This window comes from Pyricularia grisea (assembly GCF_004355905.1).
Source record: "Pyricularia grisea strain NI907 chromosome Unknown Pyricularia_grisea_NI907_Scaffold_7, whole genome shotgun sequence".
NCBI lineage: Eukaryota > Fungi > Ascomycota > Sordariomycetes > Magnaporthales > Pyriculariaceae > Pyricularia > Pyricularia grisea.
In genome coordinates, this window is record NW_022156720.1 from 1,487,381 (window position 1) to 1,513,314 (window position 25,934).

Consider the following 25,934-nt stretch of genomic DNA (forward strand, 5'->3'; position numbering starts at 1 on the left):
AACTCCCACGTTGGATTGGATGTGATGATGAGTTGAAAAGGCAACCAGCCCCAGAAACCCCGATTGGCCCGTGCATAATCAACCGAGCTAGGTCTACTTTATACTTTGTAGTAGTTGGTTCAACGCACACGCCTGCCCCACTGATGATGAGCGGACAACTCACGGTGCTCCCGGACAACCGTTGTTTAATAGGTAGGTAGGTAGGTACCTTAGGTACCTACATGCCCGCTCATCAGGCAATTATCATAAGATGAACAATAATGGATGACGCAGTTTTTGTTGTGTTGAGAAGCCAATAATTATCGGTCGAGTTTCGATATCACCATTTACGGACTTCTTTACTGATGGACTAGTCCTCGATGTGTTGTGACCAGCTTTTGTCAGAACATTTTCCTTTGTGTCTTTTTTTTTTTCTTTCTTTTTTTCCCCCCTCAATCGAGTGATCCAACTCCTAAATCTCGAGCGCGGAGCTAGAATATCTACTATTACGTAGATAGGTACGCTGGGACAGAGCTGTCTGCTGGGGCTGGATGGAGTGCAGGGTGCATGCGATTCCTCATTGAAAAAAAAAAAAAAAAAAAAAAAAAAAAAAAAAAAAAAAAATTAACGGCGGGACCAGTCCGGTAATCAGCAAACGACTGGCTTCATGAACCACTGATGTTGGTCGACCTCAGATCCTTGCCAGCCTGTCCGACAACCCACTCAATTGTTTTAGGAAGAACCGGTCCAGTCAAACCCAACCCGGAAATCTATATTTCCCCATTGGTAAATTTGTCAACTGGACTCCTGTAGCATTGCGCGTAGTCTGACATAACCGCAGCTATTCATTGCTTCTTTAATTTTTTTTCCTAGTCTTGGAATTTACATTAAGTCTTTGTGTGTTTCCGATCGAGCAAATGGCCTTCCACTTCCGGTTGCGGGGCGAATGACGGCCGCGGGCGTGCCACTCCTCTTTGGCGCTCAAGGAGGCCAAGTAGCAGCAGCAAGCAGCAGCACACGACCAACCCCATACCTATCTACAAAGTACCTAATCAGTGCGCAGGAGGCCCCTCGTACTTTTTGGCGCAGTCGCGCATACACCTGGACTCGATATCTAATGCTTCCAGCTCAACCGCCAGTCATCTAAACGTTGGGCCTGGCCCATTTGCATGCCTGAAAGGCCGTTATCGCGGCTACATTGGTGCCGTTGACATGGCTCTCCTCAACCCGACCTTCGTCTTCGGTGTCGCCGTCCTCGTCTACCTCTCGACCTTTGTCGTCTTCGCAGTCCTCCGCATCGTTACCGGCCTCTCTATTCAGCGCATCGGATACTTCTCGTTACGACGACTAGCCTACACCCCACGCGATGGCTTCAAGATCGAGATTCGGGGTCTCGGCCTCAACGTACATCGGCCTACATTTGCCCAGCCTACCTGGTTGAGCATTGTCATCAATGAACTAGTGGTCACAGTTGATATTCAGGAGCTGGAGGGCCCCAAGGCCGTGGATGCTGAGGCCAGTGAGGATGAAGAAGAGGACCATGCCGACCAAGGCTTAACACGGAATCAGGAGCCCAAGCCGGCGCCTAGTGTGAGAAATCGAAGTCCAAAGCCGGGGATTGTACGCCGTGCGACTGGTGGTCCACCGAGGAGCGAGTTATGGAAACACCTCATGAAACTCAAGGAGCGCATAAAGCGCCTGCATAGAAACATCAACTGGTTTCGCTTGGTGGACATAGTGGCTACCAACTCAAGCATCAACATAGTGGAGGTGGGGAATGTGCAGTTTGGAAGTTTGACCGTTGCCGTCGACACTAGGCGCAAGATGGTGGATCGTGCGCGCTTCTTCTTGCAGGCTCGGAGCCGGAAACAGCAAGAGAAGAACCAAGCCGAGTGGATCATGACTCTGCGCAGCGTCTTGTTCACGCCCGAGGGGAGGGAGTCGATGGAGATCTTGGACAATGCAACATTGAACATACACGGGTTCCTCTATGAGGCCCTCGATGGTCTCCGAGACGCAACCGTCGCGCTCAAGCTTGGACGGGTCCACTTGCCGTACGACGATCTGCAGCTGTGCGCCGAGCTCTTTAAGAAGTGTCGGGCTCGCGCAAGGAGTGCTGCCTCTGATCCCGAAGATGATGAGGGCTCCCTCGACGACGTCGTGCAGGAAATACAAGTCCCGGGAAGTACGGATCAAGAGCTGATGCAAACCGTATCTGACTCCAAGGAGTTCGTCAGTTCCCTGCTCAGGGGTATCAAGGAGGTCCAGTTCGCTGTTAGCTTCCTGGGTTTGACTAAGAAAATCGAATCAGTCAAAACAACCGGTGCCCCTGTGCAGCTCAATGCTGCTATGAAGGAGGTTGGAATAGATCTTCACCGTCTGGACCCCAAGTCTCCCGCCCACCGCATGTACTTCCCGTCCAAGGACATAGCGCACGAGGCCTTGGTGGCAGCCTTGTCCATATCCGTGGGTGTAGATGACGGTCATGAGAAGCCGCAACGCATCCTCTATATACCGATGGCCACGACAACCATCAGGACCACTCTGCCCTCAAAGACTGTCGAACTGACCGACCACGAGAGTGCTGAGCAAAGAAACGCCAATATCCTATTCGCAAACTCGATCGTAACGTCGCCCGCCGTCGATCTCGATCCTCGCCACCTGCCACTTCTTCTCGCCATGGTGCGACCCCGTTCTAGACGGCGGAGATCCGGAAGCCAGCAGCGTCACATACTCATCTCTAGGCTGTTACCAAAGGCCAACGTCAAGTTCACGATGCACGAGCCTGTGGTCAGGATCGCGCTGCCACCTGTCCAGAAGTCTGCAGATCCAGACGACTTTGACCTAATTATTTCCTCCATCTCCTCCATATCTCTTGACCTTGAATCGTTCCACTCGACGATGGAGGACTTGCACTATTCGCTGGCATCTTCCATGCGGTTGCAGACACATCACCTATACTATCAGACGTCCTCGGGTAGTCGATTTGATATCGTTCAGACGGAGTCGTTTGACCTCAAAATTCAGCTTGGGGCGTCACCCGACGTGCATGTTGTCGCAACCGGTAATTTGCAAACATTTGCAGTCAAGATGGTGCGGCCTGAAATCGCCGACGGTCTACGTCACATTGTGCGAAGTCTTCGGCACAGTGGTGTACACCCCGAGAAAGAGAAAGTGTCAGACGCCCAAAGACACCACAATTTTCTGCGTGCGATGCCTTCGTGGCTTTTGCATTTCAATATACAGGCGACAGATTTCAGCATAGAGATCGCGGGTGTAGATGAGGACATATCAAAACACACTCGGGGTGTAGCGTTGCAGCTGGAATCATGGTCTGCAGAGTACCGTGCTCAAAGGCTTGATAGCCTGCAGCGAAGACCAGCACGCCGCCGAGCCAGCAGCCGTAACAGCTTGATGCCCGAGGCAGATTTGCTCAGGACAGTTCCACTCTCCCCAAGAAAGAAGTTCCAAAACGATGGCGATGGCCGCCGTATTGCGGTTAACGTCAAGGGCCTGGAGGCTTTCATTGTGGAGTCTTCTGAAAGATGGGAGGTAGAACCGTTTGTCAACATACCCAGGTTTGAACTTGCATGCTCGACACTCAGTGACAACCAGGGACCAGTCTTTCATATCCATTCGCATGTACGAACGCTGCTTGTGCAGTACTCGCTTTATCGACACTACTCGGTTGCTATTGCCATCACTGTACTGCGAAAGGCATTTATACGATCCAACCGACGCACAAGCCCGGCTGGTAATGGAAAAGAGGACACGCCCAAGATTCCAAACAGCGAGCTTTTAGCGCCACCAATGTCCCCTGATCATGGTGGGGGCATCAACACCGCTGCAAGCTCGGCGAAGGAGCTGGTGGCCATTGATGTCAAAGCTGCTCTAGTTCAAATCAAGGCGGATATGCCGGCCGATCCTCCGATTATGTTACAGCTTCATGGCTTGGAGGCAGGCCGCCACCGCTGGTCACCACCCTTCTTCCATTCCAAACTTATCAGGCTATATGCAGAAGCGCCTAGGATGCGAAAAGTCTGGGCAAGGGTCATCAGTATCAAGAATGGGCGTCTTGACTACCGCGAGTCGCGCAGGAAACTTGCCAGCGGAGGGTACAAGGAGGAGAAGTTGTATGATGCCGTGGCAGATGCTATTCGCTTTGCTGTTCCTCACGAACTCATCTTCAACAAGGTGACGGACAACTTCATAAACGTGTTCAAGTCTGCCCAACAGCTTCACCATCGTTTCAAGACCGGAACGAATGAGTATATTCTTCAGAAGGGACCGGAGGGACCCAAGGCCATTCCGAAGGTGTCGTTTCGTAGCAGGACTTTCTTGTTTGAACTTGAGGATGGTGCCTTTGAGTGGAAACTTGGCATGATATATCGTGCTGGGCGAATCGAGCAAGTACAGCGGTTAGCCCGCGAGGAAGCGTTCCAGGTCAAAGTAAAAAAGATACACGAAGAAGAGTCGAGGAAGGAGTCGAACAAGTTCCGAACCCGGTCTCTAATGGCTAGAGGCAGGTCCAAACGTGGGAGAACATCATGGGCTAGGACTCCAAGTGAGGATGGTCGCCCACGATCAAGCTCCGAGAGTCCAGGACGGGGCCGAGCACCCCGTTACGATCCTGACAGTGCAGCCCCGAATATGAGCGGGAGAGCTCAGGTGACCATCAGCGAGGCGAGACAACGGCTCAACGAACACAACGCTCACAGCTGGAAGAAGCGTATAGATCGCCAATTCGAAACGGCACGCAACAGCATGAAGCAGTTTAGAAGCCTCTTCTGGGGAGCCGACCATATGCCGGATGATGTGGATGACGACGAACATATCCTTGAAGTGCCCCAACGCCCAGCACTGATGTCGACACTGATACACGATCTTCACGTCACCATTGACAAACCCTCGTTTCCAATCCGCGATCTACCTGACTTTTTACACAATGTGGGCAAAGGCATGCCTCGGAATATGGAGTACTCGCTGCTCATTCCCATGAGTGTAGCGGTCGACATGGGAGAAGCTAAAGTGTCCCTGAGAGATTATCCTTTACCATTGCTGCATGTTCCAAGTCTGAAGGCGGGACAGTCTGCAAGACTCGCTGCCCTCTCGCTCAAAACCGATTTTGTCATAGCGGAGGAGTTCCATGGCCCCGAATCCACGCGAAGGATTAGAGTAGAGATAGTACCAGAAAAACCTGCATCACCCGGCAATGCAGATGGCGAAAGCGCGTTTGCGATCAATGTCCGACGGACAGTTGGCCCTGTCAAGTCATACTCGGACATTCGAGTCGACATCAACACGGCCCTACCAACAAGATTCACATGGGGCCCATGCTACCAACCGGCGGTTCAGGACATGATGATGGCCATAGAGTCCTTTACGAAGCCTCAACTGGATCCGTCGGAGCGAGTGGGATTCTGGGACAAGATAAGACTCAATCTACACTCTCGTGTCCGCGTCGCCTGGAAAGGGGATGGCGATGTTCACCTCGCACTCAAAGGCACCCGAGACCCCTACAAGGTCACTGGCGCTGGTGCTGGATTCCTAATGTGCTGGCGCAACGATGTTCGTTGGAACATCCACGAGGATGACGATGCCAAGCGCTTCATGACCGTTGACAGCGGCGAGTATGTCCTTGCCGTGCCAGACTATAGCAATATTGCCCGGGAAGCCGAACGTCTTAGTGGCGACCCGGGTGGAGTCTCGGCCGAAGACAATAAGCCTGGAGCAGTTTTCCAAAAGGTTATCATGAAGTTATCCGGAAGGGTCCAATGGCGTGCTGGCTTGGTGTTTGAGCGAGCCATCGAGCACGGCATGCGGAGCTTTGAGTTCAAACCCCATTACGATGTAGTTTTGAAGACGCCACAGAACGCAGTCTCGCTGGATGACAAGCCATACGATGCTTTCCACGGCTTCAGGAGCAACCACATCCATTTGTCTGTTGCTATTTGTGCACCAGCGGATCGGGAATGGACCACTTCAAACCCCGAACCCTCACGTAGCTACAACACTGTTCACTTGACACCGCGCTTCTTTACACACTTCTTCGCCTGGTGGTCACTCTTTGGCGGGCCAATGTCTTTGCCCATCCGCCAAGGCGCCCTGTGGCCAGGTCGTGAAAAGAACAGCAAAAAGTTTGGCCGACACTTGGCAACTATCAAGTACAACCTGCTCCTTGCCCCGCTCTTCCTCAGTCATATCTATAGACACAAGGACCCTGAGGATCCCTCGGAGGAAGCGATGCAGGCAACCGGTATCAAGGTCCGCTTTGACAGCTTCATGTTGGACTTGCACCAGAGAAGGGAAGAGTTCAACACCCTAGGCAGGGGGAACAAGGCAGAGCAGTCGAGGACGACGGGAATGAAGATACATGCTGGTCAACTGGATCTGGCCTCGGCCGACATCCGAGCTGTGTCGGCCAATATGCGTGCCGCTACTGCAGAGTCAACCAAGAGCAGCTCGATTCCGGGATTCGATCACGGAGATGATGAGAACGATCTCTCACGCTTTACTATACCAGACAATGACTTTAGCTGGATCGACATGGATGATTTTGTGGAGCTTGATTCTCTGGTTCCCTCCGAAGGAACACCGGAGACGCAGATACTCCCTCTGGTGTTTGCCCCGAGAATTACCTACTTCAGACAGACGGACATTGGGGGCGTCATCGCGGGAGACGTTTCGAGGAGCAGCCCCTTTGGTGACGAGCCAACTCACTTCTGCATCATGAGTCAAGACGACGATCCGCGTAGGGTACAGACACAGTTGATTCGCAAGCGTCTGTCGCAGATAAAGGAACAGATTGAGAACGGCACTCGGACTCTGGGCGAACTCGAGCTCAGACTGATAAAGACCAATCATCAAGATGCCGATCTGGCATCTGACCGCGACAGGCTTACAAAACATAGCAGCGTGCTCCAGGAGAAGCAAAATTTTTTGGAGAACATGCTAAAGCAAATGATACACCAGGGTCCGGGCGATGATATCAAAAAGCTGAATGAGAAGACGGAGACGTCGATATCTATACCGCTCTCAGAAGGCTCAATCACCTTGCCTTCGGGTGCTGAGTTTGCCAGCGACTTCAAGAACAGGTTCGTGGTACACAACATGCAGTTGAAGTGGAACAACCTCCTCCGCAACATCATTTTGCGCTATAGTCACCAGGTCAGCCAGCGGCGTGGGTTCGTGTACTATCTCTCGCGGCCGGCGATCAAGTTCATATTGGACATCGTTGAAGAGCAGGCCAAGGTCAAGAACTCAAAGCCTACGAACAGTACTTCGACCCCGGCACCCTCTGGCGTCACTGTATCGCCAGATCCGTCTGCTTCGGACAAGGAGAACGGCACAGATATTGAGGACAAGATCAAGAAAATCTTGCAGGAGGGTAAAAAGTTTGTCAATGCCGACGACAAATCCAGCACGAACAAGTCTGAATCCGGGGAGGCCGCGTGTGGCCCGTCGATCGGAGATTTGTCTGGCAACATTGCGGACGGCTTCGTACCACAGTACAGTTATCATGTGCGGCTCATTGCTCCGCAGATTCAGCTCCAGAGCGACAAAAACACCAAGAACGTGGTGCTCATCACGGCAAAGGGAATGGAGCTCAAGGTGGTTGAGGTACTTGACAAGGAACGCATATACGACACGGTCAGTGGGCTTGTTCAACGCCGGTTCTTGGTCAACATGGACAATACGCAATTCTTTGTCACGGACCAAAAGTGGTTCGCCCAACAGCTTCTGTCTCTACACTCTGGCAGTACATACGGTACACCAAACGGATCACCGTGGCCACCCTGGGTCCCGATGGAGGTCATGTTCGATTTCCAAACGGCCCCGTTCGGCTTTAAGCGGGTCGTCCAAAGGACGTCGGCCATGCTGCGCTACGACAAGTACAACACGCTGAGGCTCAAGTACAACGATGAGGTCAATACCACCGGCGACGAAGACGTCAGTACAAAGTCGTCTCACGAAGCTGCCGAGAACCAGATGGACAACCTGTGGGTCGAGTTTCCGCAGGCTTTCGCCGTATGCGACTCGACGCAATACTTTGCCATCTACAAGATAGTCAACGACCTGCTCTTGTACAGCGAACCGTCTGAGAAGCACCGCAACGAGCGTCTTGAAAAGATCATGTTGGCCTCGGATTTCAGTGATCTGCGCGGGGCGCCTGAGATGGTGGTCAAGCTCCAAGAACGCATCAGACAGATGCACGACATCAAGACGCACTTCCAGGTTCATTCCAAATATCTCGACAAGAAGAGCTGGCAGGATAGAATATCTCTTGAGAGAGATCTTGCCACAGCCGAAGACGAGCTTTTCTTCACCATGAAAGCCATCACCACGGCTCAGAGCAAATACGACACGGCAAGCCAGAACAACGCGCTGCTCAAATGGAGCATCTCGGTCAAGGAGGTCGTATGGCTCCTGGTGCAGAACGACAACCAGCCGATGGCGGAGCTGCAACTGAAGGATCTGGAGTACGATCGGACAGACAACTCGGACGGCTCGCACGTCAACCTGGTACAGGTTGGCAAGGTCGTGGGTCTGAACCTCATGAACAGGGCCACCTATGGTGTATTGATTGCTCCCTATGTCGACGAGCGTAGCCCGGCGGACAACAGCCAGCCCATGATTCAAGTGCATTGGAACATGCTCGAAGCCATCGCTGGAATACCTGTCATGGAGCATTTTGAACTCAATGTGTCACCCGTCAAGGTCCAGCTCGAACAAGAGGTCGGTGTAAAACTGTTTGAATACATCTTCCCTAAGGACGACCCCAGTGTCAAGCAGGACCTTAGCAAAGGCGGGTTGGATAGAGATGCGGAGGATGACTCCCTGAGTGGCTCAACTGGCCGTCTGGGAGACAAGGACTCCTCGGCCTTCAGCACGCGGCCTGGCTCGCTGGAGCTGAGACTACATCCCACGCTCAACTCGGACACCAAATCGGCATCCTCCAAGTCCAAGGCGCATAGTTTGCATTCGGGCGAGGCGGGTCACACGTTCAGGCTCTTCCGTTCCTCTGCCACGGGGGCTACGACGCGCACACTGAGCAAGAAGCCGTCGGTTGAGTCTTTACCCCGGCCAGGTATTGGCAGAACCTCAACTGGCTTCTCGACGGCGAAGGAATCCCTCAACAGCGACTCCAAGAAATCCTCGCGGTTTGCGTTGCGAGGCAAACCGAACTCCAATGATGACAAGGGGGATAAGCTTTCCGATGATCTTACCAAGATGATGACACGCGCGAGCAACTACATGACGTTTGCCCACATCAAGATGTCGTCGGTGGTACTCTGTCTCAGCTACAAGGGTATGGGAAAGCGCAACATTGAGGACGTTCACGACTTTGTCTTCCGCCTGCCGGCAATGGAGTACCGCAACAAGACATGGTCGAATCTTGACCTGGCACTGGCCCTGAAGAGTCGCGTCATCAAGGCGCTGATTTCTCATACGGGCGCCATCATTGGGAACAAATTCACTCGGCATCGACGAAGCGACGGCCAACCGTCGCAGGTGCGAGCGCTCGCTACGAGCTCGGCGCTGCTAGCATCTCCGGCCATGTCCGAGTCTCGCGATGACAGTGACTCATCATCTCTGTTTGGCAACTCGCATGGTGGCGACTCTCAGTCTCGCCCACAGTCGATGCAAAGCTCCGAGTCATCATCGTTCCACGGCATCAAGGGGCCCAGCCGAAGCTCGAGCGTGACGTCTGCCCGATCGGGCCGGAGCAACACCCTCGCCGTGGCCACGCGCAGCAATGTGCCGACCTTCCTGATGATGACGCCCCCGACGCCTCAGGATTCCAATTTGTCCGCGCAAACCGTCCAACCCAGCGACCCCGAAAAGCTGCGCCCGCGGTCGAGGAGCAGAACGAACGGGACGAGCGACTCGAGCGAAAGGGCCGAGCGGAGAAGATCTGGTCTCGGCGGCTTCAAGAACAAGCTCAGCGCGCTGACGTCGAAGCTGAAGGAGAGGGAGCCTTCGGAACAGAGGAGTGAAAAGAGCGGCGTTGACGGTGATGATGACGATGATAGGGACTAGTCAGCCTCGAGTCTATCATCGTGGTAACTCAACACTAGGCGCTCCTATATCCTACTTTTTTTTTAATTGTTTTTCTTTGTTTTTTGTCTCTGTTTTTACTGTTTGCCATATCATCTGCATGTAACATTTCTTTTCTGTCTTTTTGTTTTTCTATTGTTAGAGTGGGGGTTTTAAAAGGCTAGGACTGCGGTATAAATGCATACTGCGGACAAGACTACAGCATATGGGTTGGTATCTCTATAGGGAGTTGGGAGGGAGGGAGGGATAAGCGGGTGATAAGCATAGGGGGTGGTTTACAACTGATTTCTTTTTTCCTAGACAAAGAAACGGCGGGCTGGCCAGTTGCACAGAGTATGGCCTGTGGCTTGGGATAGACCACATATATACAGATTATAATTGTTTGTTGTTTTTTGTCTCTCCTTTTTTCTTCATCTCTTGTCTTCTCCCGAGTGGTACTTACTTATATCATCTCTCCACTGCACACTAGCGGCTCATTAAAGGCAGACCTGCGTGTTGATAACACACCGACGAGAGACCAAAAATAAAATCCAAGGCGTTCCATATCATCTATTTCTCTAAAGTCTAGACTAGTTCTAGATCCAACTCTATTTTCTTGAATGTCTTTCCATATACAAAAGCCTATTCGGTTCTAATTTTCTCAACCAGGAGTACGCACTTCTGCCACGCTATATTTACCCTTCTTCCCCCTCTTTATTTTTCCGAAAAAAAGGTACTGGCTGGCGATCTCTCCTCCGTGCATGAACATGTAAGCCCTGCACGCACAGACTACTACTGCTGCTGCTGCTGCTACTACCACGGTGGGAAAAAAAAAAGGGGGGAGGCCAAAGTTGAAGTTTTGGGAGGGGGGGAACGGACGGCATCGATCTTTGCTTCGCACGGTATATCGGACAATTCGGATGAAAGAAGCTGAAGCTTTGAGGTCCCCCCTTAGGAGGAGGAAAAGACGCCCCCCTGCATTGCACAGAGAACAAAGCAAAGGCAGAGGGACGGACCTTTTGATCTGCCGGCTGCCGACGAAGCTTTCTTTCTTTCAATCCTTTTTTTTTTTTTGTGCCGCGTTCGCGTGCGTTGTGTACGCGTGTGTGCTACGAACACGGGCCTGGTCTGTAGGTATTTTGTCTTGGATCGAGATGGGGGGGAGGCAGGTTGAAAGGGGGAATTTCAAGCCGGGCTTTTCCTTGTCCGACAGGGAACAAAGGGAGCGTGGAAACTTGCAAATGGCCGTTGATAGCCGTATTTCAGACGGTCAAATCCCGACGGAAATTTGGACAAGCTCTCTCTTTTTTTTTTTGGGTTCGTGCTGGGAAAAGGTGAATGCAAAGTTAATCGAGAACCCTTCTTTTTTGCTTGGCTTGCTCCGGCTCTTTCCTATGACTTCTGCGTGGATGGTTGTTTTGGTGTGACTGACTAAACCATGCAGACTGGTATTGGGGATGAATATTCATTATATAGACTATGAAGACGGAGGACATCTACGTGAACCTGATTGCTTAAGATCACGAAAATATGACAAATTTCCCAAGCTTCTTGAATTGCGCTGAAGATTCGCATGGTATGCCTCTAATGGTCTACGGGTGTCAAAATCCCATTATACATGGCGGGAGGTTTAACCGGCAGGATATGTCCACAAAGAACAAGGCGTCTCCCTTTGTTGCCGACATGAAGGCCGATGACGTTCACAATTTCCCACAGCCGCCCGGCTTTTTTTGCGTTTGATATGTCTTCTTGTTATAGGTCAACCATTCGAGAAAAAAAAAGCTTATGGTCTTTTGCTTTCTCTTTCACTGTATTCTTCTAACTTACTCGATTATGGTTATAGTATACTTAGCTCATATGCAGTTGGTCAGCCTTGTGTTCACGTCTTCCTTTTAAGAACTTTATCATAAGTCGTGGTAGCTACACCGTAACTTGAGTCAGCTTTCGATATACCCACAGAGCCCACCAGTGAGCACTAGACTATGGCCAAGCTATGCTATTCATCATTTCGGCTCTGGCTTTACTTATCGTCGTCCTGCGAGCCATCGGAGGGGTCTCGACGGCGCAGTTCGAAGTTGATGACTGGCTGGTATCAACAGCAAGGATGGGGACGGGACGTGTTAGCAAACACTTTTTATGTCCGTCATCCCTGAGCTTCTCTTGTTAACGCGGATTCAAGTATAGCTGCTCTCCCTGATTGAGATACTCATGAGTTACTTGTTCATCAAGACAAACTTCATCGGCATTAGGCTGCAACTCATCCCGGATCATGACACCAATCCCGGCCGTACATGGAACTACGGCATCCAGGCTCTTTACGATACGAACCTGGCTCTGTTTAAAGCGACGATTCTAGTGTTTCTACTCAAGCTCTATGGCCAGAAAGATTCCAGCAGCCGGTGCATCTACTCTCACATCCGTCAACGTGGCGCAGGCCATCGGAGTATTGTTCGCCGTCATTTTCCAGTGCCACACATTGCCCTCGCATGAAACTCAGAAATCCGAGGGGGGACCTGCATTGACAAGCGGGCGCTCTTCACGGCCATGTCAGCCTTCGACATCCAGATTGATCTCCTGGTGCTGGCTCTGCCACTGTGAATATTGTCAGGCCTACGAATCCCGGGTAAGACCAAGGCAGCGCTGCTGGTTTGTCTTCCTACTAGGCTTCCTGGTCACCATCACGTCGGTCGTGCACCTAACTGTGCTCTTGCAGGACCTATTTGGACTGCCTGGATTCGAGGGCCGCGTGGGCCTAGGGTTTGTCACGCCCGCCATCGAGATTTACCTTACCCTCATCACGGCGTCGGCGCCTGCCCTAAGGCCCCTGTTTCATGGCAAGAGCTGGCACCAGTTGCCCGATGTAGATACAAGGATGGCCGATGACAAAGGCGGCACGAGAGGTGGCAGCAGACGCGGTAGTAGAAAGGCAAAGGCCGATTCAGTCACGGGACATCCGGATGATCCGGCTCAACGACACAACGAACCAAGCTTGGTATGGGACAATGAGACGGAGCTGCGAAGACGCAGCCCGAGGAGAAGCAGGCAGAAGACTATGACGTCGAGTAACGGTACCATAAGGCTCAGTGACGTTCAGCGCGAGATCGACGTGCTGGTCATGGATCTGATCGTCGGGCCGGGCGGTTCATATTTGCTGAAGAGGCCGACGGGTTACGAGGAGCGGGAGAGCGAACAGCAACAGTTCCGAGGCGAGATGGAACAGCTGGAGCGCGAAGTGAGATGTCGGCAACAAGCGGCAGCTCCCCGACAACCTCCGTCCGGGGCTAACTTTAGCTCTTACGCAGCAGGAGTAGTCAGAGCTGTTAGCAGCCAGGCTGGGCCGAGAATTAGTCCACGGCCTAGAACTAGGGACAGGGACTTTAGCGAGGAGCCCAAGTCAAAGTACGGCGATAAGAGAAACGGCGTCATAACGCCAAGGGAGCCATCAGCGCCAGCCTGGCCATTTTGAAGGGCTATGAAAGAAATAAATTAGGCGCCTTTGATTGCTCGATCCGGTTTGCCCAGCCCGAAAGTGTTGCGCCGGTCCAAAAATAAGAAGAAAAAATAAATGACGCACTCGAGGTATCAGCTCGATTTGAAAAACATACGAGAAACGGCACAAGACACAATCACAAACAGTTGTTCCCTGCTGTGCTCGGTGCCTACCTAGGCAGGTAGGTATTGTATTATGTACCTAGGTAAGCAAGCAAAACACAAAAGTGACGGTTCCGAGGAAATACTCGATAGACAAAGGGAATAAACCCAGAGATGGAAGGCACAAATGACCTGCACTCTCCACACACGTTTTGGCAGGGTTCACTCTGTTCTTTGTTGCCTGCCGGCCGGTTTACAGTATGTGGGGGGAGGGTGGGCTGGCTGTGTTGCTCCTTCTAACCTTGGCCTACTACTTACATGCTTTTGTACTCCATGACTCTCTCTGTGCATGAACTGATAAGAAGAAATAAACATGGAGAAGATGGTAGGCATGACCCTATATACATACAAGACATATTTCCGTACTACAGTGGTTCTACCAGTAATAATACTTGGCAAATAGCTAATGTAAGGTAGCCTTGGTGAAAAGCTGGCATTCGGCTACCCCATAAAAAATTGAGAGAAAAAAAAAGAGACAAAACTTACCTCACTGGGCTGCTATGCTAAACTGCACTCCAACTTAAACTTGGTCTTGACTACCTTACCTTATCCCTTCCGATCCAATATTACCCCACACATCGTTGTCGCAAGTCCACAAGTCAAATTTTCTTGTTTTGCATGCCCCCCAAATTCCCGTACCCGTGATAGGGTTACGTCGGTTTCCCCGCCGAATGGAAGGGTTTTTCATTTTTCGATGAATTCGACCATCGCGGCCCCACAGCGGCATTGCGTCACCTGAGAAACTGTCCAACTCTGATGGTCGGTCAACCTAAGCGCAGGTGGAGAGAGAGAAAAAAAAAATTTAAAAAAATTTGAAACGAGAGCGCACAAATTGGTACCCAAAGGGACAAGAGAGGGCATGCAAAAGAGCCCAATCCCACTACTGTACATTATGACTGTTACGTGCACAAATGTACTGCTACGCTGCCAACCCAAAGTTGTATAGAAATGCATTATTGTTAGTACTTTTTTATCTCTTGTGCTATTTTCTCATCGGACCAATCAATCAATTGCCCTAACGTCTTCTGTACAGTATGTGGCCGTTATTTGTTGGGATCTTCTACGGTGCATGGTAGGTATAATCATTAGTACCCAAGGTAGCAAAGTCGATCGAGCTACGGTACTTTGTGCATCATCATCACCTCAAATACAGTACAGATCTTCCGAACCGTCCCACTTCGGAGTACGGCATGTCTCCCGCAGTTACTCCGTGTTACTCCGTTCGCAGTATTTTGCACATGGCCGTCTAGCCATATTTAGTATCTATCTCGGACAGAGTGAGTACCAGTATCCATAGGTACCGTAGTATTTTTTTTTTACTATGGGTACTTTTACTCCCTCCAGGTTTCAGAGTTCGGTGCAGTTGTTTTTTTTTTTTTTTTTTTTTTTTTTTTTTTTTTTTTTTTTTTTTTTTTTTTTTTTTTGGGCCGGCGGCGGCACTTGCCCTCGTTCTCTGGGCTTGGCGTCCATGTCATCCACCTTCCCTCCAAGCCTCGGTCCATCACCAATGCGCGATAAGGAGCGCTAGCGGGCCAATAGTACCCAGTCTTACCAGTTCTCGCCAGTGCTGGGCACAAAATGCCGACCCCACCAGACCACTTTAAAAAGCACGCGACTCAATCATTGACTCAATCCTAATTGGCTGTCATGCTGCCAGCTGGCGGACAGACGCCGCACTATTTCTGTCATCCGTTACCGTAGGCCTGGGGGGCGTCAATATCCGGGGTTCCCCTTCCTCCCACACCAAGCCTTATCTCGAGGCACACGGGGAACGGACACGAGGTACCTGCGCAAGCTGCAGTGGCGTCACGTATTTCTTTGTATGGGGAACGGGAGGGAGGGAGGGAGAAAGTGTGTGTGCGCGCGATGTGAGTCTTGATTTAAGTGACTACCAAGATCTACTAATAATACTACAGTACAGCACCGAAGAGCAGATAGGCTGGCTGCCTTCGTTATGAGTCTATCTCTCCGTAAATGCACAGATTCCCTGTGCCTGTTGCCTGTCAAAGTAAAAATCAACATGTGCCCGCCTCTTATGCCCATGCAGCCCAGGATGGTTGGATGATAAGCTCGAGGGACAGTGTTTCTTCCCCGACCCTTCTTATCTATGATACTCATCAACCCCCCCGTGTCTGCTGATGTGGTACAACTAGAAGAAACTCTGTCTCTTCTTATCTCTGCGCTGCTTGTGAGGAGTTGACACGAGTCCCTGGTATTGTCAGCCAGAGTTCCCTCCCGTCCGAAGCACCCGACAAGTGAGACCGAACTGGTTGGTTGGTTTGTCCAGGACCGGCCGAGCGTTTGTGCATAGTTCATAGATCGAAAGCCAGAAAGATCAACTTTCGAGCCTACTTTTTCTAACTTGACTACCTTACCCCCTACCTTGCCTACGTACATACTTTGTACTCACACTTGACTGACTAGAGATTGTAACTATCTATCTACCATACCCCGTATTTTACTACTGCCTACGACCTACTTGCTTCCTACCCACCTACCTATACTAGGTCGGTTTGGCTAGATTCTCTGTAGAGCGCTACTTAGTGGCTGATCTTTGACGCCAATTTTCCCCAAGGTAAGGGTGCCTACCTATCTGCCCACCTATCTACAATATTTTGTCTCCTCAGAGGTAGCTTAGGAGAACCTGCGCTGAATTACGTTATTGTTTTAGAGTTTTGACATTTGGTCGTCCCAAGTCATACCTCTCGACTGTTGTTGGCTGGCTAGCCACGCCCGCCTAAGTTGTCGGCTGGCGGCACTTTTAACCAACCGAAATCTCGAATACCAACGCGCGTTACCCTCAGTCACGAAAACCTTTACTGCAAGCCTGCCAAGACCGCTTCATGGAATAAACGACTGCGATCGAAAAAAAAAAGAAAAAAAAGGGGTCCCCAAACGGCGAATGGACTCGAGGGGTTCGTGAACTACCACGTACTTACTTGGATGGTGGAACGTACTCACTCACCTTCTCCGATCCTGAACGGTGAGACTGTCAATCAGCACAGCACCACTTTAACTGGCACAGTGCGGCAAGCAGGGAAAAGAAAAGAAAGAAGAAAAATAGAAAGGAAACCACAACGCCAAGCCAAATGCGCTTTTCTTCTCCTTCCTTTCGCGTAATAAACCCTGGCACGGCATTTTCAGGGTCGACGCTAAAGGTCCCCGCTTTATCCCAACGAGGCAGGCAAACACCAGTGGGACGGATCAGGCAGTGGAGGCTTTAGGCAGGGTTTGCTTCGCTGGCCGAGATGGCATTTTCACCCAGGGGCGGCTTTCTTTTAGGCAATCGCTCACCTGGCAATTCTATTTCTAATTCTTCCCCTTCTTCCTTTTCTCATCCTGCCCACAACCACAACCACAATCACCACACACACGAGAAACACACCACACTGGCGACACCACAACAACCGCCACCGTCGCGCCACCACCAAACCCTGGATTCTTTTTCCAGTCGCCCGCAGCAGTGCTTGGACAACCAATCTCGGTATCCCTCTGCACCACTCGCGATCCGAAAGGATGACGATAGCAGGGCTGCCCTCGACAGTTTCACCAGCAACATTACCGGCGACAGCAACGGCAACGACAAGGGGAAACATCACAACAACGGGGCCCACATTGGTGCCCACACAAACCACAACAACATGGTTGCACAACACCGGCAGAGGCAGTTGGGTTTAGTTGACGGTCCCCAACGTCCCGAACCCACAGTGCTCAACAAGTTCGTCACCGCAACCGCAACACCCACCGTCTCTTCGACCCTGACTCCGTCAGCAACACTACTCAGCTCCAGCTCGAGTACAGTCACTAGCCTACACAGGCCTATGACTCCCACGAGCCCAGTCCGCATCCCCGCCTCAAAGAACCAGCGCGGCGAGAAGCGGTACCACGATGCCCACAAACAGCACCACCATGGTCGAGGCAGGAAAGCTCCTGCGCAGAAATGCCCAGGCCACAACCCGAATGCGATATCGCCCTCGGTGGCGGCTTTGCTCGCCATCACCAATATCCCCCGTTCCAGGGCCACTAGGGTTCAGGCCCTCGCCGGTAGGGCTACGGGTCAGTCGCGTGAGGAGAGTATGACTGTCGACGCCATCATTCAGCGCGTGCAGCGGAACGAGAAGGAGATTAGCTTGACCCTCTCGAGGAGTCCCATGGATCTCCTACTCAGCTCCCCCGATGACGGCATGGATGACAGTGACTGCCTGTCATTTTCTGATGACTTTGACGACAATGCGTCGCTGGTAAGCAGCACGCCAAGCCGCGTCAACATCTCAGCGCGCACCGTTTCAGATGATTCTGTTTCATCCCTCGATGACTCCTTTACCAGTGGAAGTGCTCTCTCTCCCGTCGTGTCTCCTGGAACACCTGGTACTCCATTTACGAACTACACTCCTTCAACTTTCGGGAGCTCTTATCGCCGCAAGAGCCCACGTGTGCCTCTGCGACGTCGACCAGAGCCTTTGTCTTCCCCTCTGGGAAGTGCTGCATGCGACCCATTGGCCTCTCCGTCGCCAACCATCACATCAGTCGACCAACTCGATTTCCGCGTGTTTGACGAGGAACAACAGTCTGGCTCCGAGGATGATAAAAAGTCCGACTCCAGTTTCAGGCCGCTCAAGTCCGCCTTCAAGAGTAACCTGACTGCCTCGCTGAGGGCCCTGCGTAATGCGGCCCGCTCCATCTCTAACCTGGGTATCGCTTCGATACCGCCCGAGGACTTCCTCACGCGCTCCATATTGACCATCGATCCCCGCGTGCCTTTTACCGACGAGCGGAGGCCCCCTCCCTTGGAGGAAGAGCCCAGTGCGGCTCTTCGTCGCTATCTTAACCCAACCACCACTGCTCGCATGGAACTGCGGCCTGCAGAGTCGGACTCATCTGCGACCCCGGCCCGGCCCAACTTTACAGCTTCTATTCAGATGCAAACGTACAAGGTTCGCCGCTCACGATCTGGATCTCACCATGGCACCTCTCCGTCATCCCCCCGAGGCATCCCCAGTCCGAGCCCTCAAAAGTCCGTAGCCAGCGAAGTGGGGCCACAGTCCCCGGAGTCGGCCCCTGACGCGACTTCGCCTTTGGCGCTACCTGGTCGACAGCGCGAAATGCGTGAGAATTCCGACTTCATCAGGATCGCAGTCATGGAGATGGCTATGCGGAAACGGGGCAAGCTCAGCGATCAGCGACCAGGCCGAGCACGCTGGGCACTACCACCCCGAAAAACAAGCAACAAGGCATACGAGATCGGGCCGGACGGTGTCCCTACTCGTTGGGTACCTGTTTTTGCTACATCCGGATCGGATATTTGATTTCATTTGTAACCAGACATATCATGCATGATTTGATGAAAAGGCGTCTAGGTGGTCTGCATATTTGCGATGGAGATTTAGAGTCTTTTCGTTTTTGTTTTTCATAATTATATTTGTTGCATTGGGTCGGCGGGAAGTATGTTATATCTCGCGGCATTATCACATTAGTGTGGTAACTTGGCTTTATCTTGCTTCTTTTTTTTCTTTTTCTTTTTTGCCTTTCTGATATGTTCTTGTCGAACATATAAGTGTATATCTGAGGAACTACTGCACATGGATGATTTGCATTGCGTGGCGTCTCATTGGTCTAGGGTTTTCACAGCAAGACAGACTGAACAAATATCAACCCTATATACTGGAACTTATAACCTTACCTGGTCATGGTTGATTCTGTCAAAACATTGTGTGTTTTGATTTTGAAGTTAACTGTAACTAACCATAAATCTGTTTGTTGAACATGGTTGAGCTTAGTTTACAGGTTAGACAGACTAGTATAGTCATAGTCCTCCCCAACTAATTTTTTTTTTTTCAAGCTATGACTCTTTTCCCCAGCCCTTTTTTATTTTCCTTCCTATATCGACCGACATATGAACGCGAATTGGCACATAATGTCGCACACCATCAAAATTCTCGCTGCAACCCTACCTCTACGTCACGATGCATTGCCCAGCCCTGCGCGCTTACTGCTGTGATACTATGGAGATGGGAAAGCAAATGTGGTTAAGACGCAGGGAAAAGAAAGAAAAAAAAAATTGTGTGTTTCCTTCGATCTGGCGCGCGGCCTTTCGTTTTTTTTTTCTTTTTTTTTTCTCTTCTCGAGTTCCCCACTCTCTTTTTGATCACTGGTTAATCAAGTAAAGACCCAAAGTTCAACAATCTTGGTAGTGGTTCGTTCCGTGTACTGTGCGACATGTATTCGGTTTTGTTTTTGGAAATCTCGATGTTGATCCTTTTTTGTCATTTTTATATTTTGTACGCCAAGCCATGATGAAATTATATTAACAGATGAAACCTTTTTTTACCCCCCCACTCCTCCTCTTCCTAATCCTCCCCGCTACCAAGAGAGCATCTGATATATACCAGGTTTCCGCCCGAAATCTAATCCGACTCCTCCGCAGCATCTTTATCCTGCGCCGTCTTGTCGGCCTTTCTGGCTTCGGCCGACCTGGCCCACTCCTGGGCCTTGGCCGATACCTTCTCTCGGCTCTTGGCGTCCCCGTTGGCTTCTTCCCACTTGGCCCAGCGCTGGAACCACTTCTTGGCCTGCTTGGGCTTGAGGCCCTTTGCCTTGGTGCCGCGCTCAAACACGTCGCGCACGACGGCCTTGTCGCTGCCGGCAGCCACCTCAAGGTCGAGGAGCTGGCCGCGCAGGTCGAGCCTCTTGGGGTACGTGGACAGCAGACCCTCAAAGACGGTGCGGCCGCGCTCCGGGTCGCCGCCGGGGCAGCGGAACTCGAGTCCCGCGAACTTGCTGGCCAGCTCCAGGTGCGCGTGGCTGCCCAGGGACTTCATGGCTCGGGGCAGGAGGGCACGGCCTCGGTCTGGAGATTTGGCTGACGTGTAGAGGAAGTGTGCGTAGTTGAGCCAGACTTTGGGTGACTTGCTGCCGAACTTCTTGACCATTGCTTGGAATAGTTCGTCTGCTTTCTGTAGGATTGGGAAGAGAAGATGGTCAGTGCCTGCAAGAAAAAAGAAATCTCAAAGTAAAAATAAGTAGAGGGTAACGTGGTGCTACTCACATCATGCTTGCCAGACTGGATGCAGATACTCGCCAACCGTTCATGGACTTCCAAGTCATCATTGTACTGGCATGCCCGCTTGAAGACTTCGTCCAGGCTTTCGTCTGTACCGTAGGCCACCTCCAGGTTGAGGTAGGCGATCCAGACGTTGAGCTTCTCCGTCTCCTCGCGGACGTTGATAGTGTTGATGGCTCTCTCGGCTACCTCGCGGGCCTTTGCAAGCTCACTCACCTGCATGTGGAACGCCATATATGCAATCCACAGCGCAGACGAGTTCGGCTGTCCGAGCAACAATCTCTCAAAGTCACCGGCGGTCTGGGGGCCGTTGGCATCCAGGTCGCCAGTGCGGTCAACCTCGATTTCGGCCTTCCTCCGCTTCTTAGTCTTCTTGCTCGTCTGCTCCTCTGAGGAACCATCAGAGCCCTGGTCGTCAGCATCAAGGTTGCCACCTGACCAATCGAACCCTCCAGCATCTAGTCCCGGAAGAGCGGCACCTCCAGTCTGCGCGTCTGTCATGGAGACATCATCGTCTTCCTCATCTTCTTGATCGGAAGATTCTGCGTCTCCTGTACCTGTAAAAAGCACAACGCTGTCGCCATCTTCCATATCATCATCTTCATCCTCGTCATCATCATCGTCGCTGTCAAAGCCAAGCGCCGCGCCGGAATCGTCGCTATCTTCATCGTCTTCCATGTCGTCATCGCTGTCGGCATCCTCAAAGTACGAGGGCTTCAGTCCAAAGCTGACCTTCTTCTTGGCCGCATCAACACTGAGAATAATTGCCTTGACGCTGTCGCCTTCTCTGTAAAGTTTGGTTGCGTCCTTGACAGGTTTGTCGGCCATCTCAGTCCTGTGACAGAGTCCGCTGACATTTGCTGATTTGTCGATGAGAATAAAGGCGCCAAAGTCAGCAACCTTACGGACTTTTCCGGTGACCACCTGACCCTCCTTCAAGTCGCCGTAACCAGGCAGCGGCTTGTAATCCTCGTCAACAGCCGAGGCCTTGAGGCTCATTTGAACATGACCAAGAGTCTTGTCAACAGAGGTCACACGGCCCTTTACGAGCTGGTCGACTTGGAAATGCTCTTTCCAGTCCTTGAGGAAGGCGTCGGAGAGATCGGATATCCTGACCAAGGCTGTGACATCGCCGCCCAAGGTGACGAACAGACCTTTGTCCGAAACGTTCTTCACAAAGCCCCGGAGGATGGTACCTTGCTCGATCTGGGACACGCTGGTGATCTCCTTGTCCTTGACGGGCAGTTCCGAGCTCAGGACGCGTGATTCGCGGGCCGAAAGTCGGAGCTTTTTGTTGTTCTTGTCTATGCTCACAACTGATACTCGAACGATGTCATTCTTGGAGTATTTGAGGGGGTTCGCGTGATCGTAGTCATCGTTCAAGTCGATAATGTGCACAGGCGCGGCGATGCTGTCACTGATTTGGAAAAACACCTGGCGGTCGTTCACTTTGGTAACCCTGGCATGCATGACAGTGTCTTTCTCTAGCTCTTCCCACTTCATGTGCTCGTTGGGCCGTTCTGATCGTGCTGACAAGTCCAATTTGCCATTGTCGGCATCGACAGCCAGTACGCGAGCCCGGAGAGCAGTGCCCACGGGGAAGTTCTGGCGCAAGTCCTTCCCGTGAGAGCTATCGTCTGATACCTCGCTGGATCGAATCCTACCCCTGACTGTGGGAGAGAGGTTCACCCACAGCCACTTATCCTCGTTGTTGTTTACAAAAGTGAGCCAGCTCGACCCGGCCTTGACATCGGCCATGGCTAGCGGCTTGTATTGGCCCTTGGCCCGCACACTGCTAGGCTTGGCAGTGAGCTCCAATACAGAGTTTGCCGTGCGGTGCGAGAAGGGCAAGAAACGATAGTTGCGTGCATCGTGTACGCCAATGACGCGAACGTCGATGATCTGGTTCTGTGTGAATTTTGACAGCGGGTCTTTCGCGTCGGTAATCTCGTCCCAAGAGTCGAATACTTCGGAAATATCGACACGTCCCTGTACGTTGTCTGCCAGGGCGACGTTCAGCTGCGTTTTCTTGATAGACGCGATCCTCGCCTTGGTCACCGTGCCGACACTGATGTCGTCTGTTGAAGTAATCGATGCATCAACAGGGTTTGAGACTGGTTTGGCCTCGTGTCGTGGCTTGGTTTCCTTGGGTGCCTCAGCATCTGGCATGGAAACCACCAAACGCTTGTCCTCCACCGAGTGTACCTTGACCTGGATAGCTTGGTGTAGACGCAGTCCAAAATCCTCCAGAGCCTGGGCTTGAGCGGAAATCATCGACTTTGGTAACAGAGCCGTCAAATTGCCGCCAAACTGAACAAAGACAGCCGTAGATGTAATATTGCGTACAAAGCCCTGAACCAGTTTACCAACCTTGGCGTCTGTGAGAGTGGCCAGAAACTGACCGTTCTGGCTTGCCTTGACAAGGCTTGGCTTGAGGGACAAGACAATTGACCGTCGGCCTTCGTCTTTTTCCAGGATGACCATATCCTCGAGGGTCTGTCCAACACGTATTTTGCTGAGTGCAGACTGGTTCTTCGAAGGTGACTTGTCCGTAAGGTGATGCGCCCTCAATACAGCCTTTAATAAGCTGTCTTTGAGCTCGAGAAACACATTGTCCTCTGATTTCTCGGTAACGTTGCCAGACACGAGATCGCCAACCTTGAGTTTCTGGAGTGCCATCTGCTTCTCAACCCCAAAAGCAGCCGGGTCCTTGCAAGAAACCACCAGTCTGCGCCTTTCAGGGTCAACGTTGATAACGTGCACGTTGACGACCTGGCCGGTCCGGAAATGTTCATTCGGATCCCGGATGAAGCTCTCGCTCATCTCTCCAATGGGAAGGAAACCCCTCAACGTCCCGTAAAATTGTACGAATGCCCCAATGGGCTTGATCTTGACGATGGTTCCCTGGACTTGCTGTCCGACCGAGGCCTCGCTAAAATCCTTGATGGGTGCTGCTTCGGAGTTCACCAAAGTCTTCTTAAACGTCAAACGCAGCTGATTCTTGGCCGGATCAACCGAAAGAACGCGAGCTTTGACCTTGAGACCTTCTCTGAACTTCTTCTCTGGGTGCTGAAGACGAACATCGGCAAGGTGCATTTCAGGAACGAAACCAGTGATGCCATCAGCCAACTTGACGATGACACCGCTCAGACCATCCTCCTTGACTACCAGCTTCTCAATCGTCACATTGACCACCTCGGCGATGGGCACATCCTCGATGCGCAGATATTGACGCTCGAGTATGCTCTTCTCAAAGGACACATGATACATGCCATCCATCGAGTTATAGCCCACAATCCTGCCTCGGTGTACAGATCCGGTCTTGTACGGTCCGCTGGCCTCGTACAAAGCATCCACTTTGCCATCCTTGACCCTGGAGATGTGGACAAAACCAGGAACGCCCTCTACGCCGGTGTCGACAAAGAGACCAATGTCTGGTTCGACCTTAGTGACGGTACACTGTTCCACTATGGAAGAGTGAGGCAGAGCAGTCAAGGGAGACACCTCCTTTTCGTCCAATTTGGCGTTTTTCGGTTGGAGAGATGTCAAATGGCTGAGTAGACTTATCCCAAGCTTGAGATTATCTGACGTGGGGAAATTGCAAATAACCCTGGCCTTGACTTTCGAGCCAATCTTGTACTTTTTCTCCAAGTTGACTCCGTTGGGGCCAAGGCCGGAGTGAATAATGTCGGCAGTAACATCCAGCGAGCCCATAACCTTGCCCGCAAGTCCTCTACCGGACAAATCCGAGACCAATACATCCACGGCAGTACCGGGGAGGAAAGTGTTGATAGTTTTCGCTGTGCCAGGGAAGAGCTGCACGTTACCCAGCTTCTTGGTCAGCGTTGATACCTGGGCAATCTTGCCCTTGACGCTCGTGACCAAGAGGAGATGCACACAGCCTGGTTGAAGTTGTGCCGCCGGTATGCTCTTGTCCACCTCCTTTTTGGACAAGAAGCCAGTAAGATTCTTGATGCCAAGGTCCACCACGTATCCGTGATCCTCGACACTTGAGATGGAGCCCGCAACGGTGCAGTTCTCGACGACATCTGCGCTCGAGAGGCCCGTGTTTGCAAGCTCAGGCTGTAGTGAGAGCTCGATTCTCCTCTTACCCTTTGCACCAGCCGTACTGGGCTCCTCCATGGTAGAGACTACATACGTGCGAACGTATTGCCCGATTGACAGGATGGATGCAAGGTCGATGTCACTGTCGTCGTCGTCGTCGTCTTCTTGCTCAACGTCCATCGCATCTTGCAGCTTCTTGGTGAGCTGTGTGGAAATAGACGTCGCTTTCACATGACCAGTCACATTGTTAGGCAGGGAGATTTCAACCTCGAGAGCACTGATGGCAGTAATTTGCCCAAGAACTAAGGAGCCCTTGACGAGTCTCTAGATGATTGTATGTTGTGTTAGTATGTTCTCCCAGGAATGCAAAGTCTGCTACCAACGCGCATCGGAGGCGCTTGCTCACCTTGAAGTTTAAGCTCTCTATTTTGACAGCGTCTGGATTTTTGGTGAGCTCCTTCAATTGCGTCTTGGACTTCTTCCCCTTGAGCTTTTTGGGGGCGCGATCTTCTTTGCCCTTGCTCTTCCCAGATTCTTGCTCGAATAAGACGTCCTTGCTAGCCTGCACCTTGATTTGCTTATGCTCCAGGGGTGTGAGGACACTTCCGCCTCCTCGAGGAAATAGTGGCTCGTCCTCCTTTAGCTTTGAAATAACAGGTGCTGCCGGCGCGCTGGCGGGCTTGTCGGCCTTGTCCTTGGACTTCGATGCTGAATCGGATCGAGGGCGTTTAGATGGTGGTTCACCTGCGGGCGGTTTCGCTGCCGGCTTGCTGCCGGGAGCGTCTTTGCGTTTTAACGAGCTCATGGTGAGCTTTATGGGGTTGTTCCGATGACCGTGGAGTTTCAGGGTAACGGGCATGGACAACAACCTACACCGTGAACCTTTTGCAGGAGCGACTTCAATTTCTCGACCTAGACCTCGAAGCGGCGCGCGCATCTGTTCAGCAAAAAAATTATTTGCGGGGCGCGCCCGATAACGGTTGCGATAACACACCTAGCCAGGGGTCCGAATTACAGTATGTCCTGCTGCTTTTTACAGTCCCGCGGTACCCCTCAGGTGGGCCCCCGGCTGACATGATGTGGATCCATGACGCTGCTTGTCTCGGGCTACGGCTGAGCCGTTGCGCAGGCAGTACCTAGT

General features: G+C 51.8%; 5 protein-coding genes across 5 annotated transcripts; 3 read left to right on the forward strand and 2 right to left on the reverse strand.

The window, feature by feature from the left end:
• Positions 1-1,191: 1,191 nt before the first annotated feature.
• Positions 1,192-10,020, forward strand: PgNI_09455 (uncharacterized protein; the record flags this gene model as incomplete). Its single annotated transcript, XM_031129439.1, has 1 exon — positions 1,192-10,020. One exon carries the CDS (start codon positions 1,192-1,194, stop codon positions 10,018-10,020), a length of 8,829 nt encoding a protein of 2,942 aa, XP_030978325.1.
• Positions 10,021-12,010: 1,990 nt separating this feature from the next.
• On the forward strand, positions 12,011-13,483 carry PgNI_09456 (uncharacterized protein; the record flags this gene model as incomplete). The annotated part of the gene is made up of 3 exons (XM_031129440.1): positions 12,011-12,106; positions 12,202-12,465; positions 12,626-13,483. 3 exons carry the CDS (start codon positions 12,011-12,013, stop codon positions 13,481-13,483), a joined length of 1,218 nt encoding a protein of 405 aa, XP_030978030.1.
• On the reverse strand, positions 12,038-12,477 carry PgNI_09457 (uncharacterized protein; the record flags this gene model as incomplete). Its single annotated transcript, XM_031129441.1, has 3 exons — positions 12,038-12,103; positions 12,253-12,351; positions 12,433-12,477. 3 exons carry the CDS (start codon positions 12,475-12,477, stop codon positions 12,038-12,040), a joined length of 210 nt encoding a protein of 69 aa, XP_030978029.1.
• A 3,433-nt stretch (positions 13,484-16,916) lies between the features above and the next one.
• PgNI_09458 (uncharacterized protein) lies at positions 16,917-18,974 on the forward strand (the record flags this gene model as incomplete). Its single annotated transcript, XM_031129442.1, has 1 exon — positions 16,917-18,974. The coding sequence occupies one exon, from the start codon at positions 16,917-16,919 to the stop codon at positions 18,972-18,974; it is 2,058 nt and encodes a 685-aa protein (XP_030977710.1).
• Positions 18,975-19,764: 790 nt separating this feature from the next.
• On the reverse strand, positions 19,765-25,652 carry PgNI_09459 (uncharacterized protein; the record flags this gene model as incomplete). Its single annotated transcript, XM_031129443.1, has 3 exons — positions 19,765-20,621; positions 20,714-25,117; positions 25,200-25,652. 3 exons carry the CDS (start codon positions 25,650-25,652, stop codon positions 20,073-20,075), a joined length of 5,406 nt encoding a protein of 1,801 aa, XP_030978314.1. The 3' UTR covers positions 19,765-20,072.
• Positions 25,653-25,934: the final 282 nt, after the last annotated feature.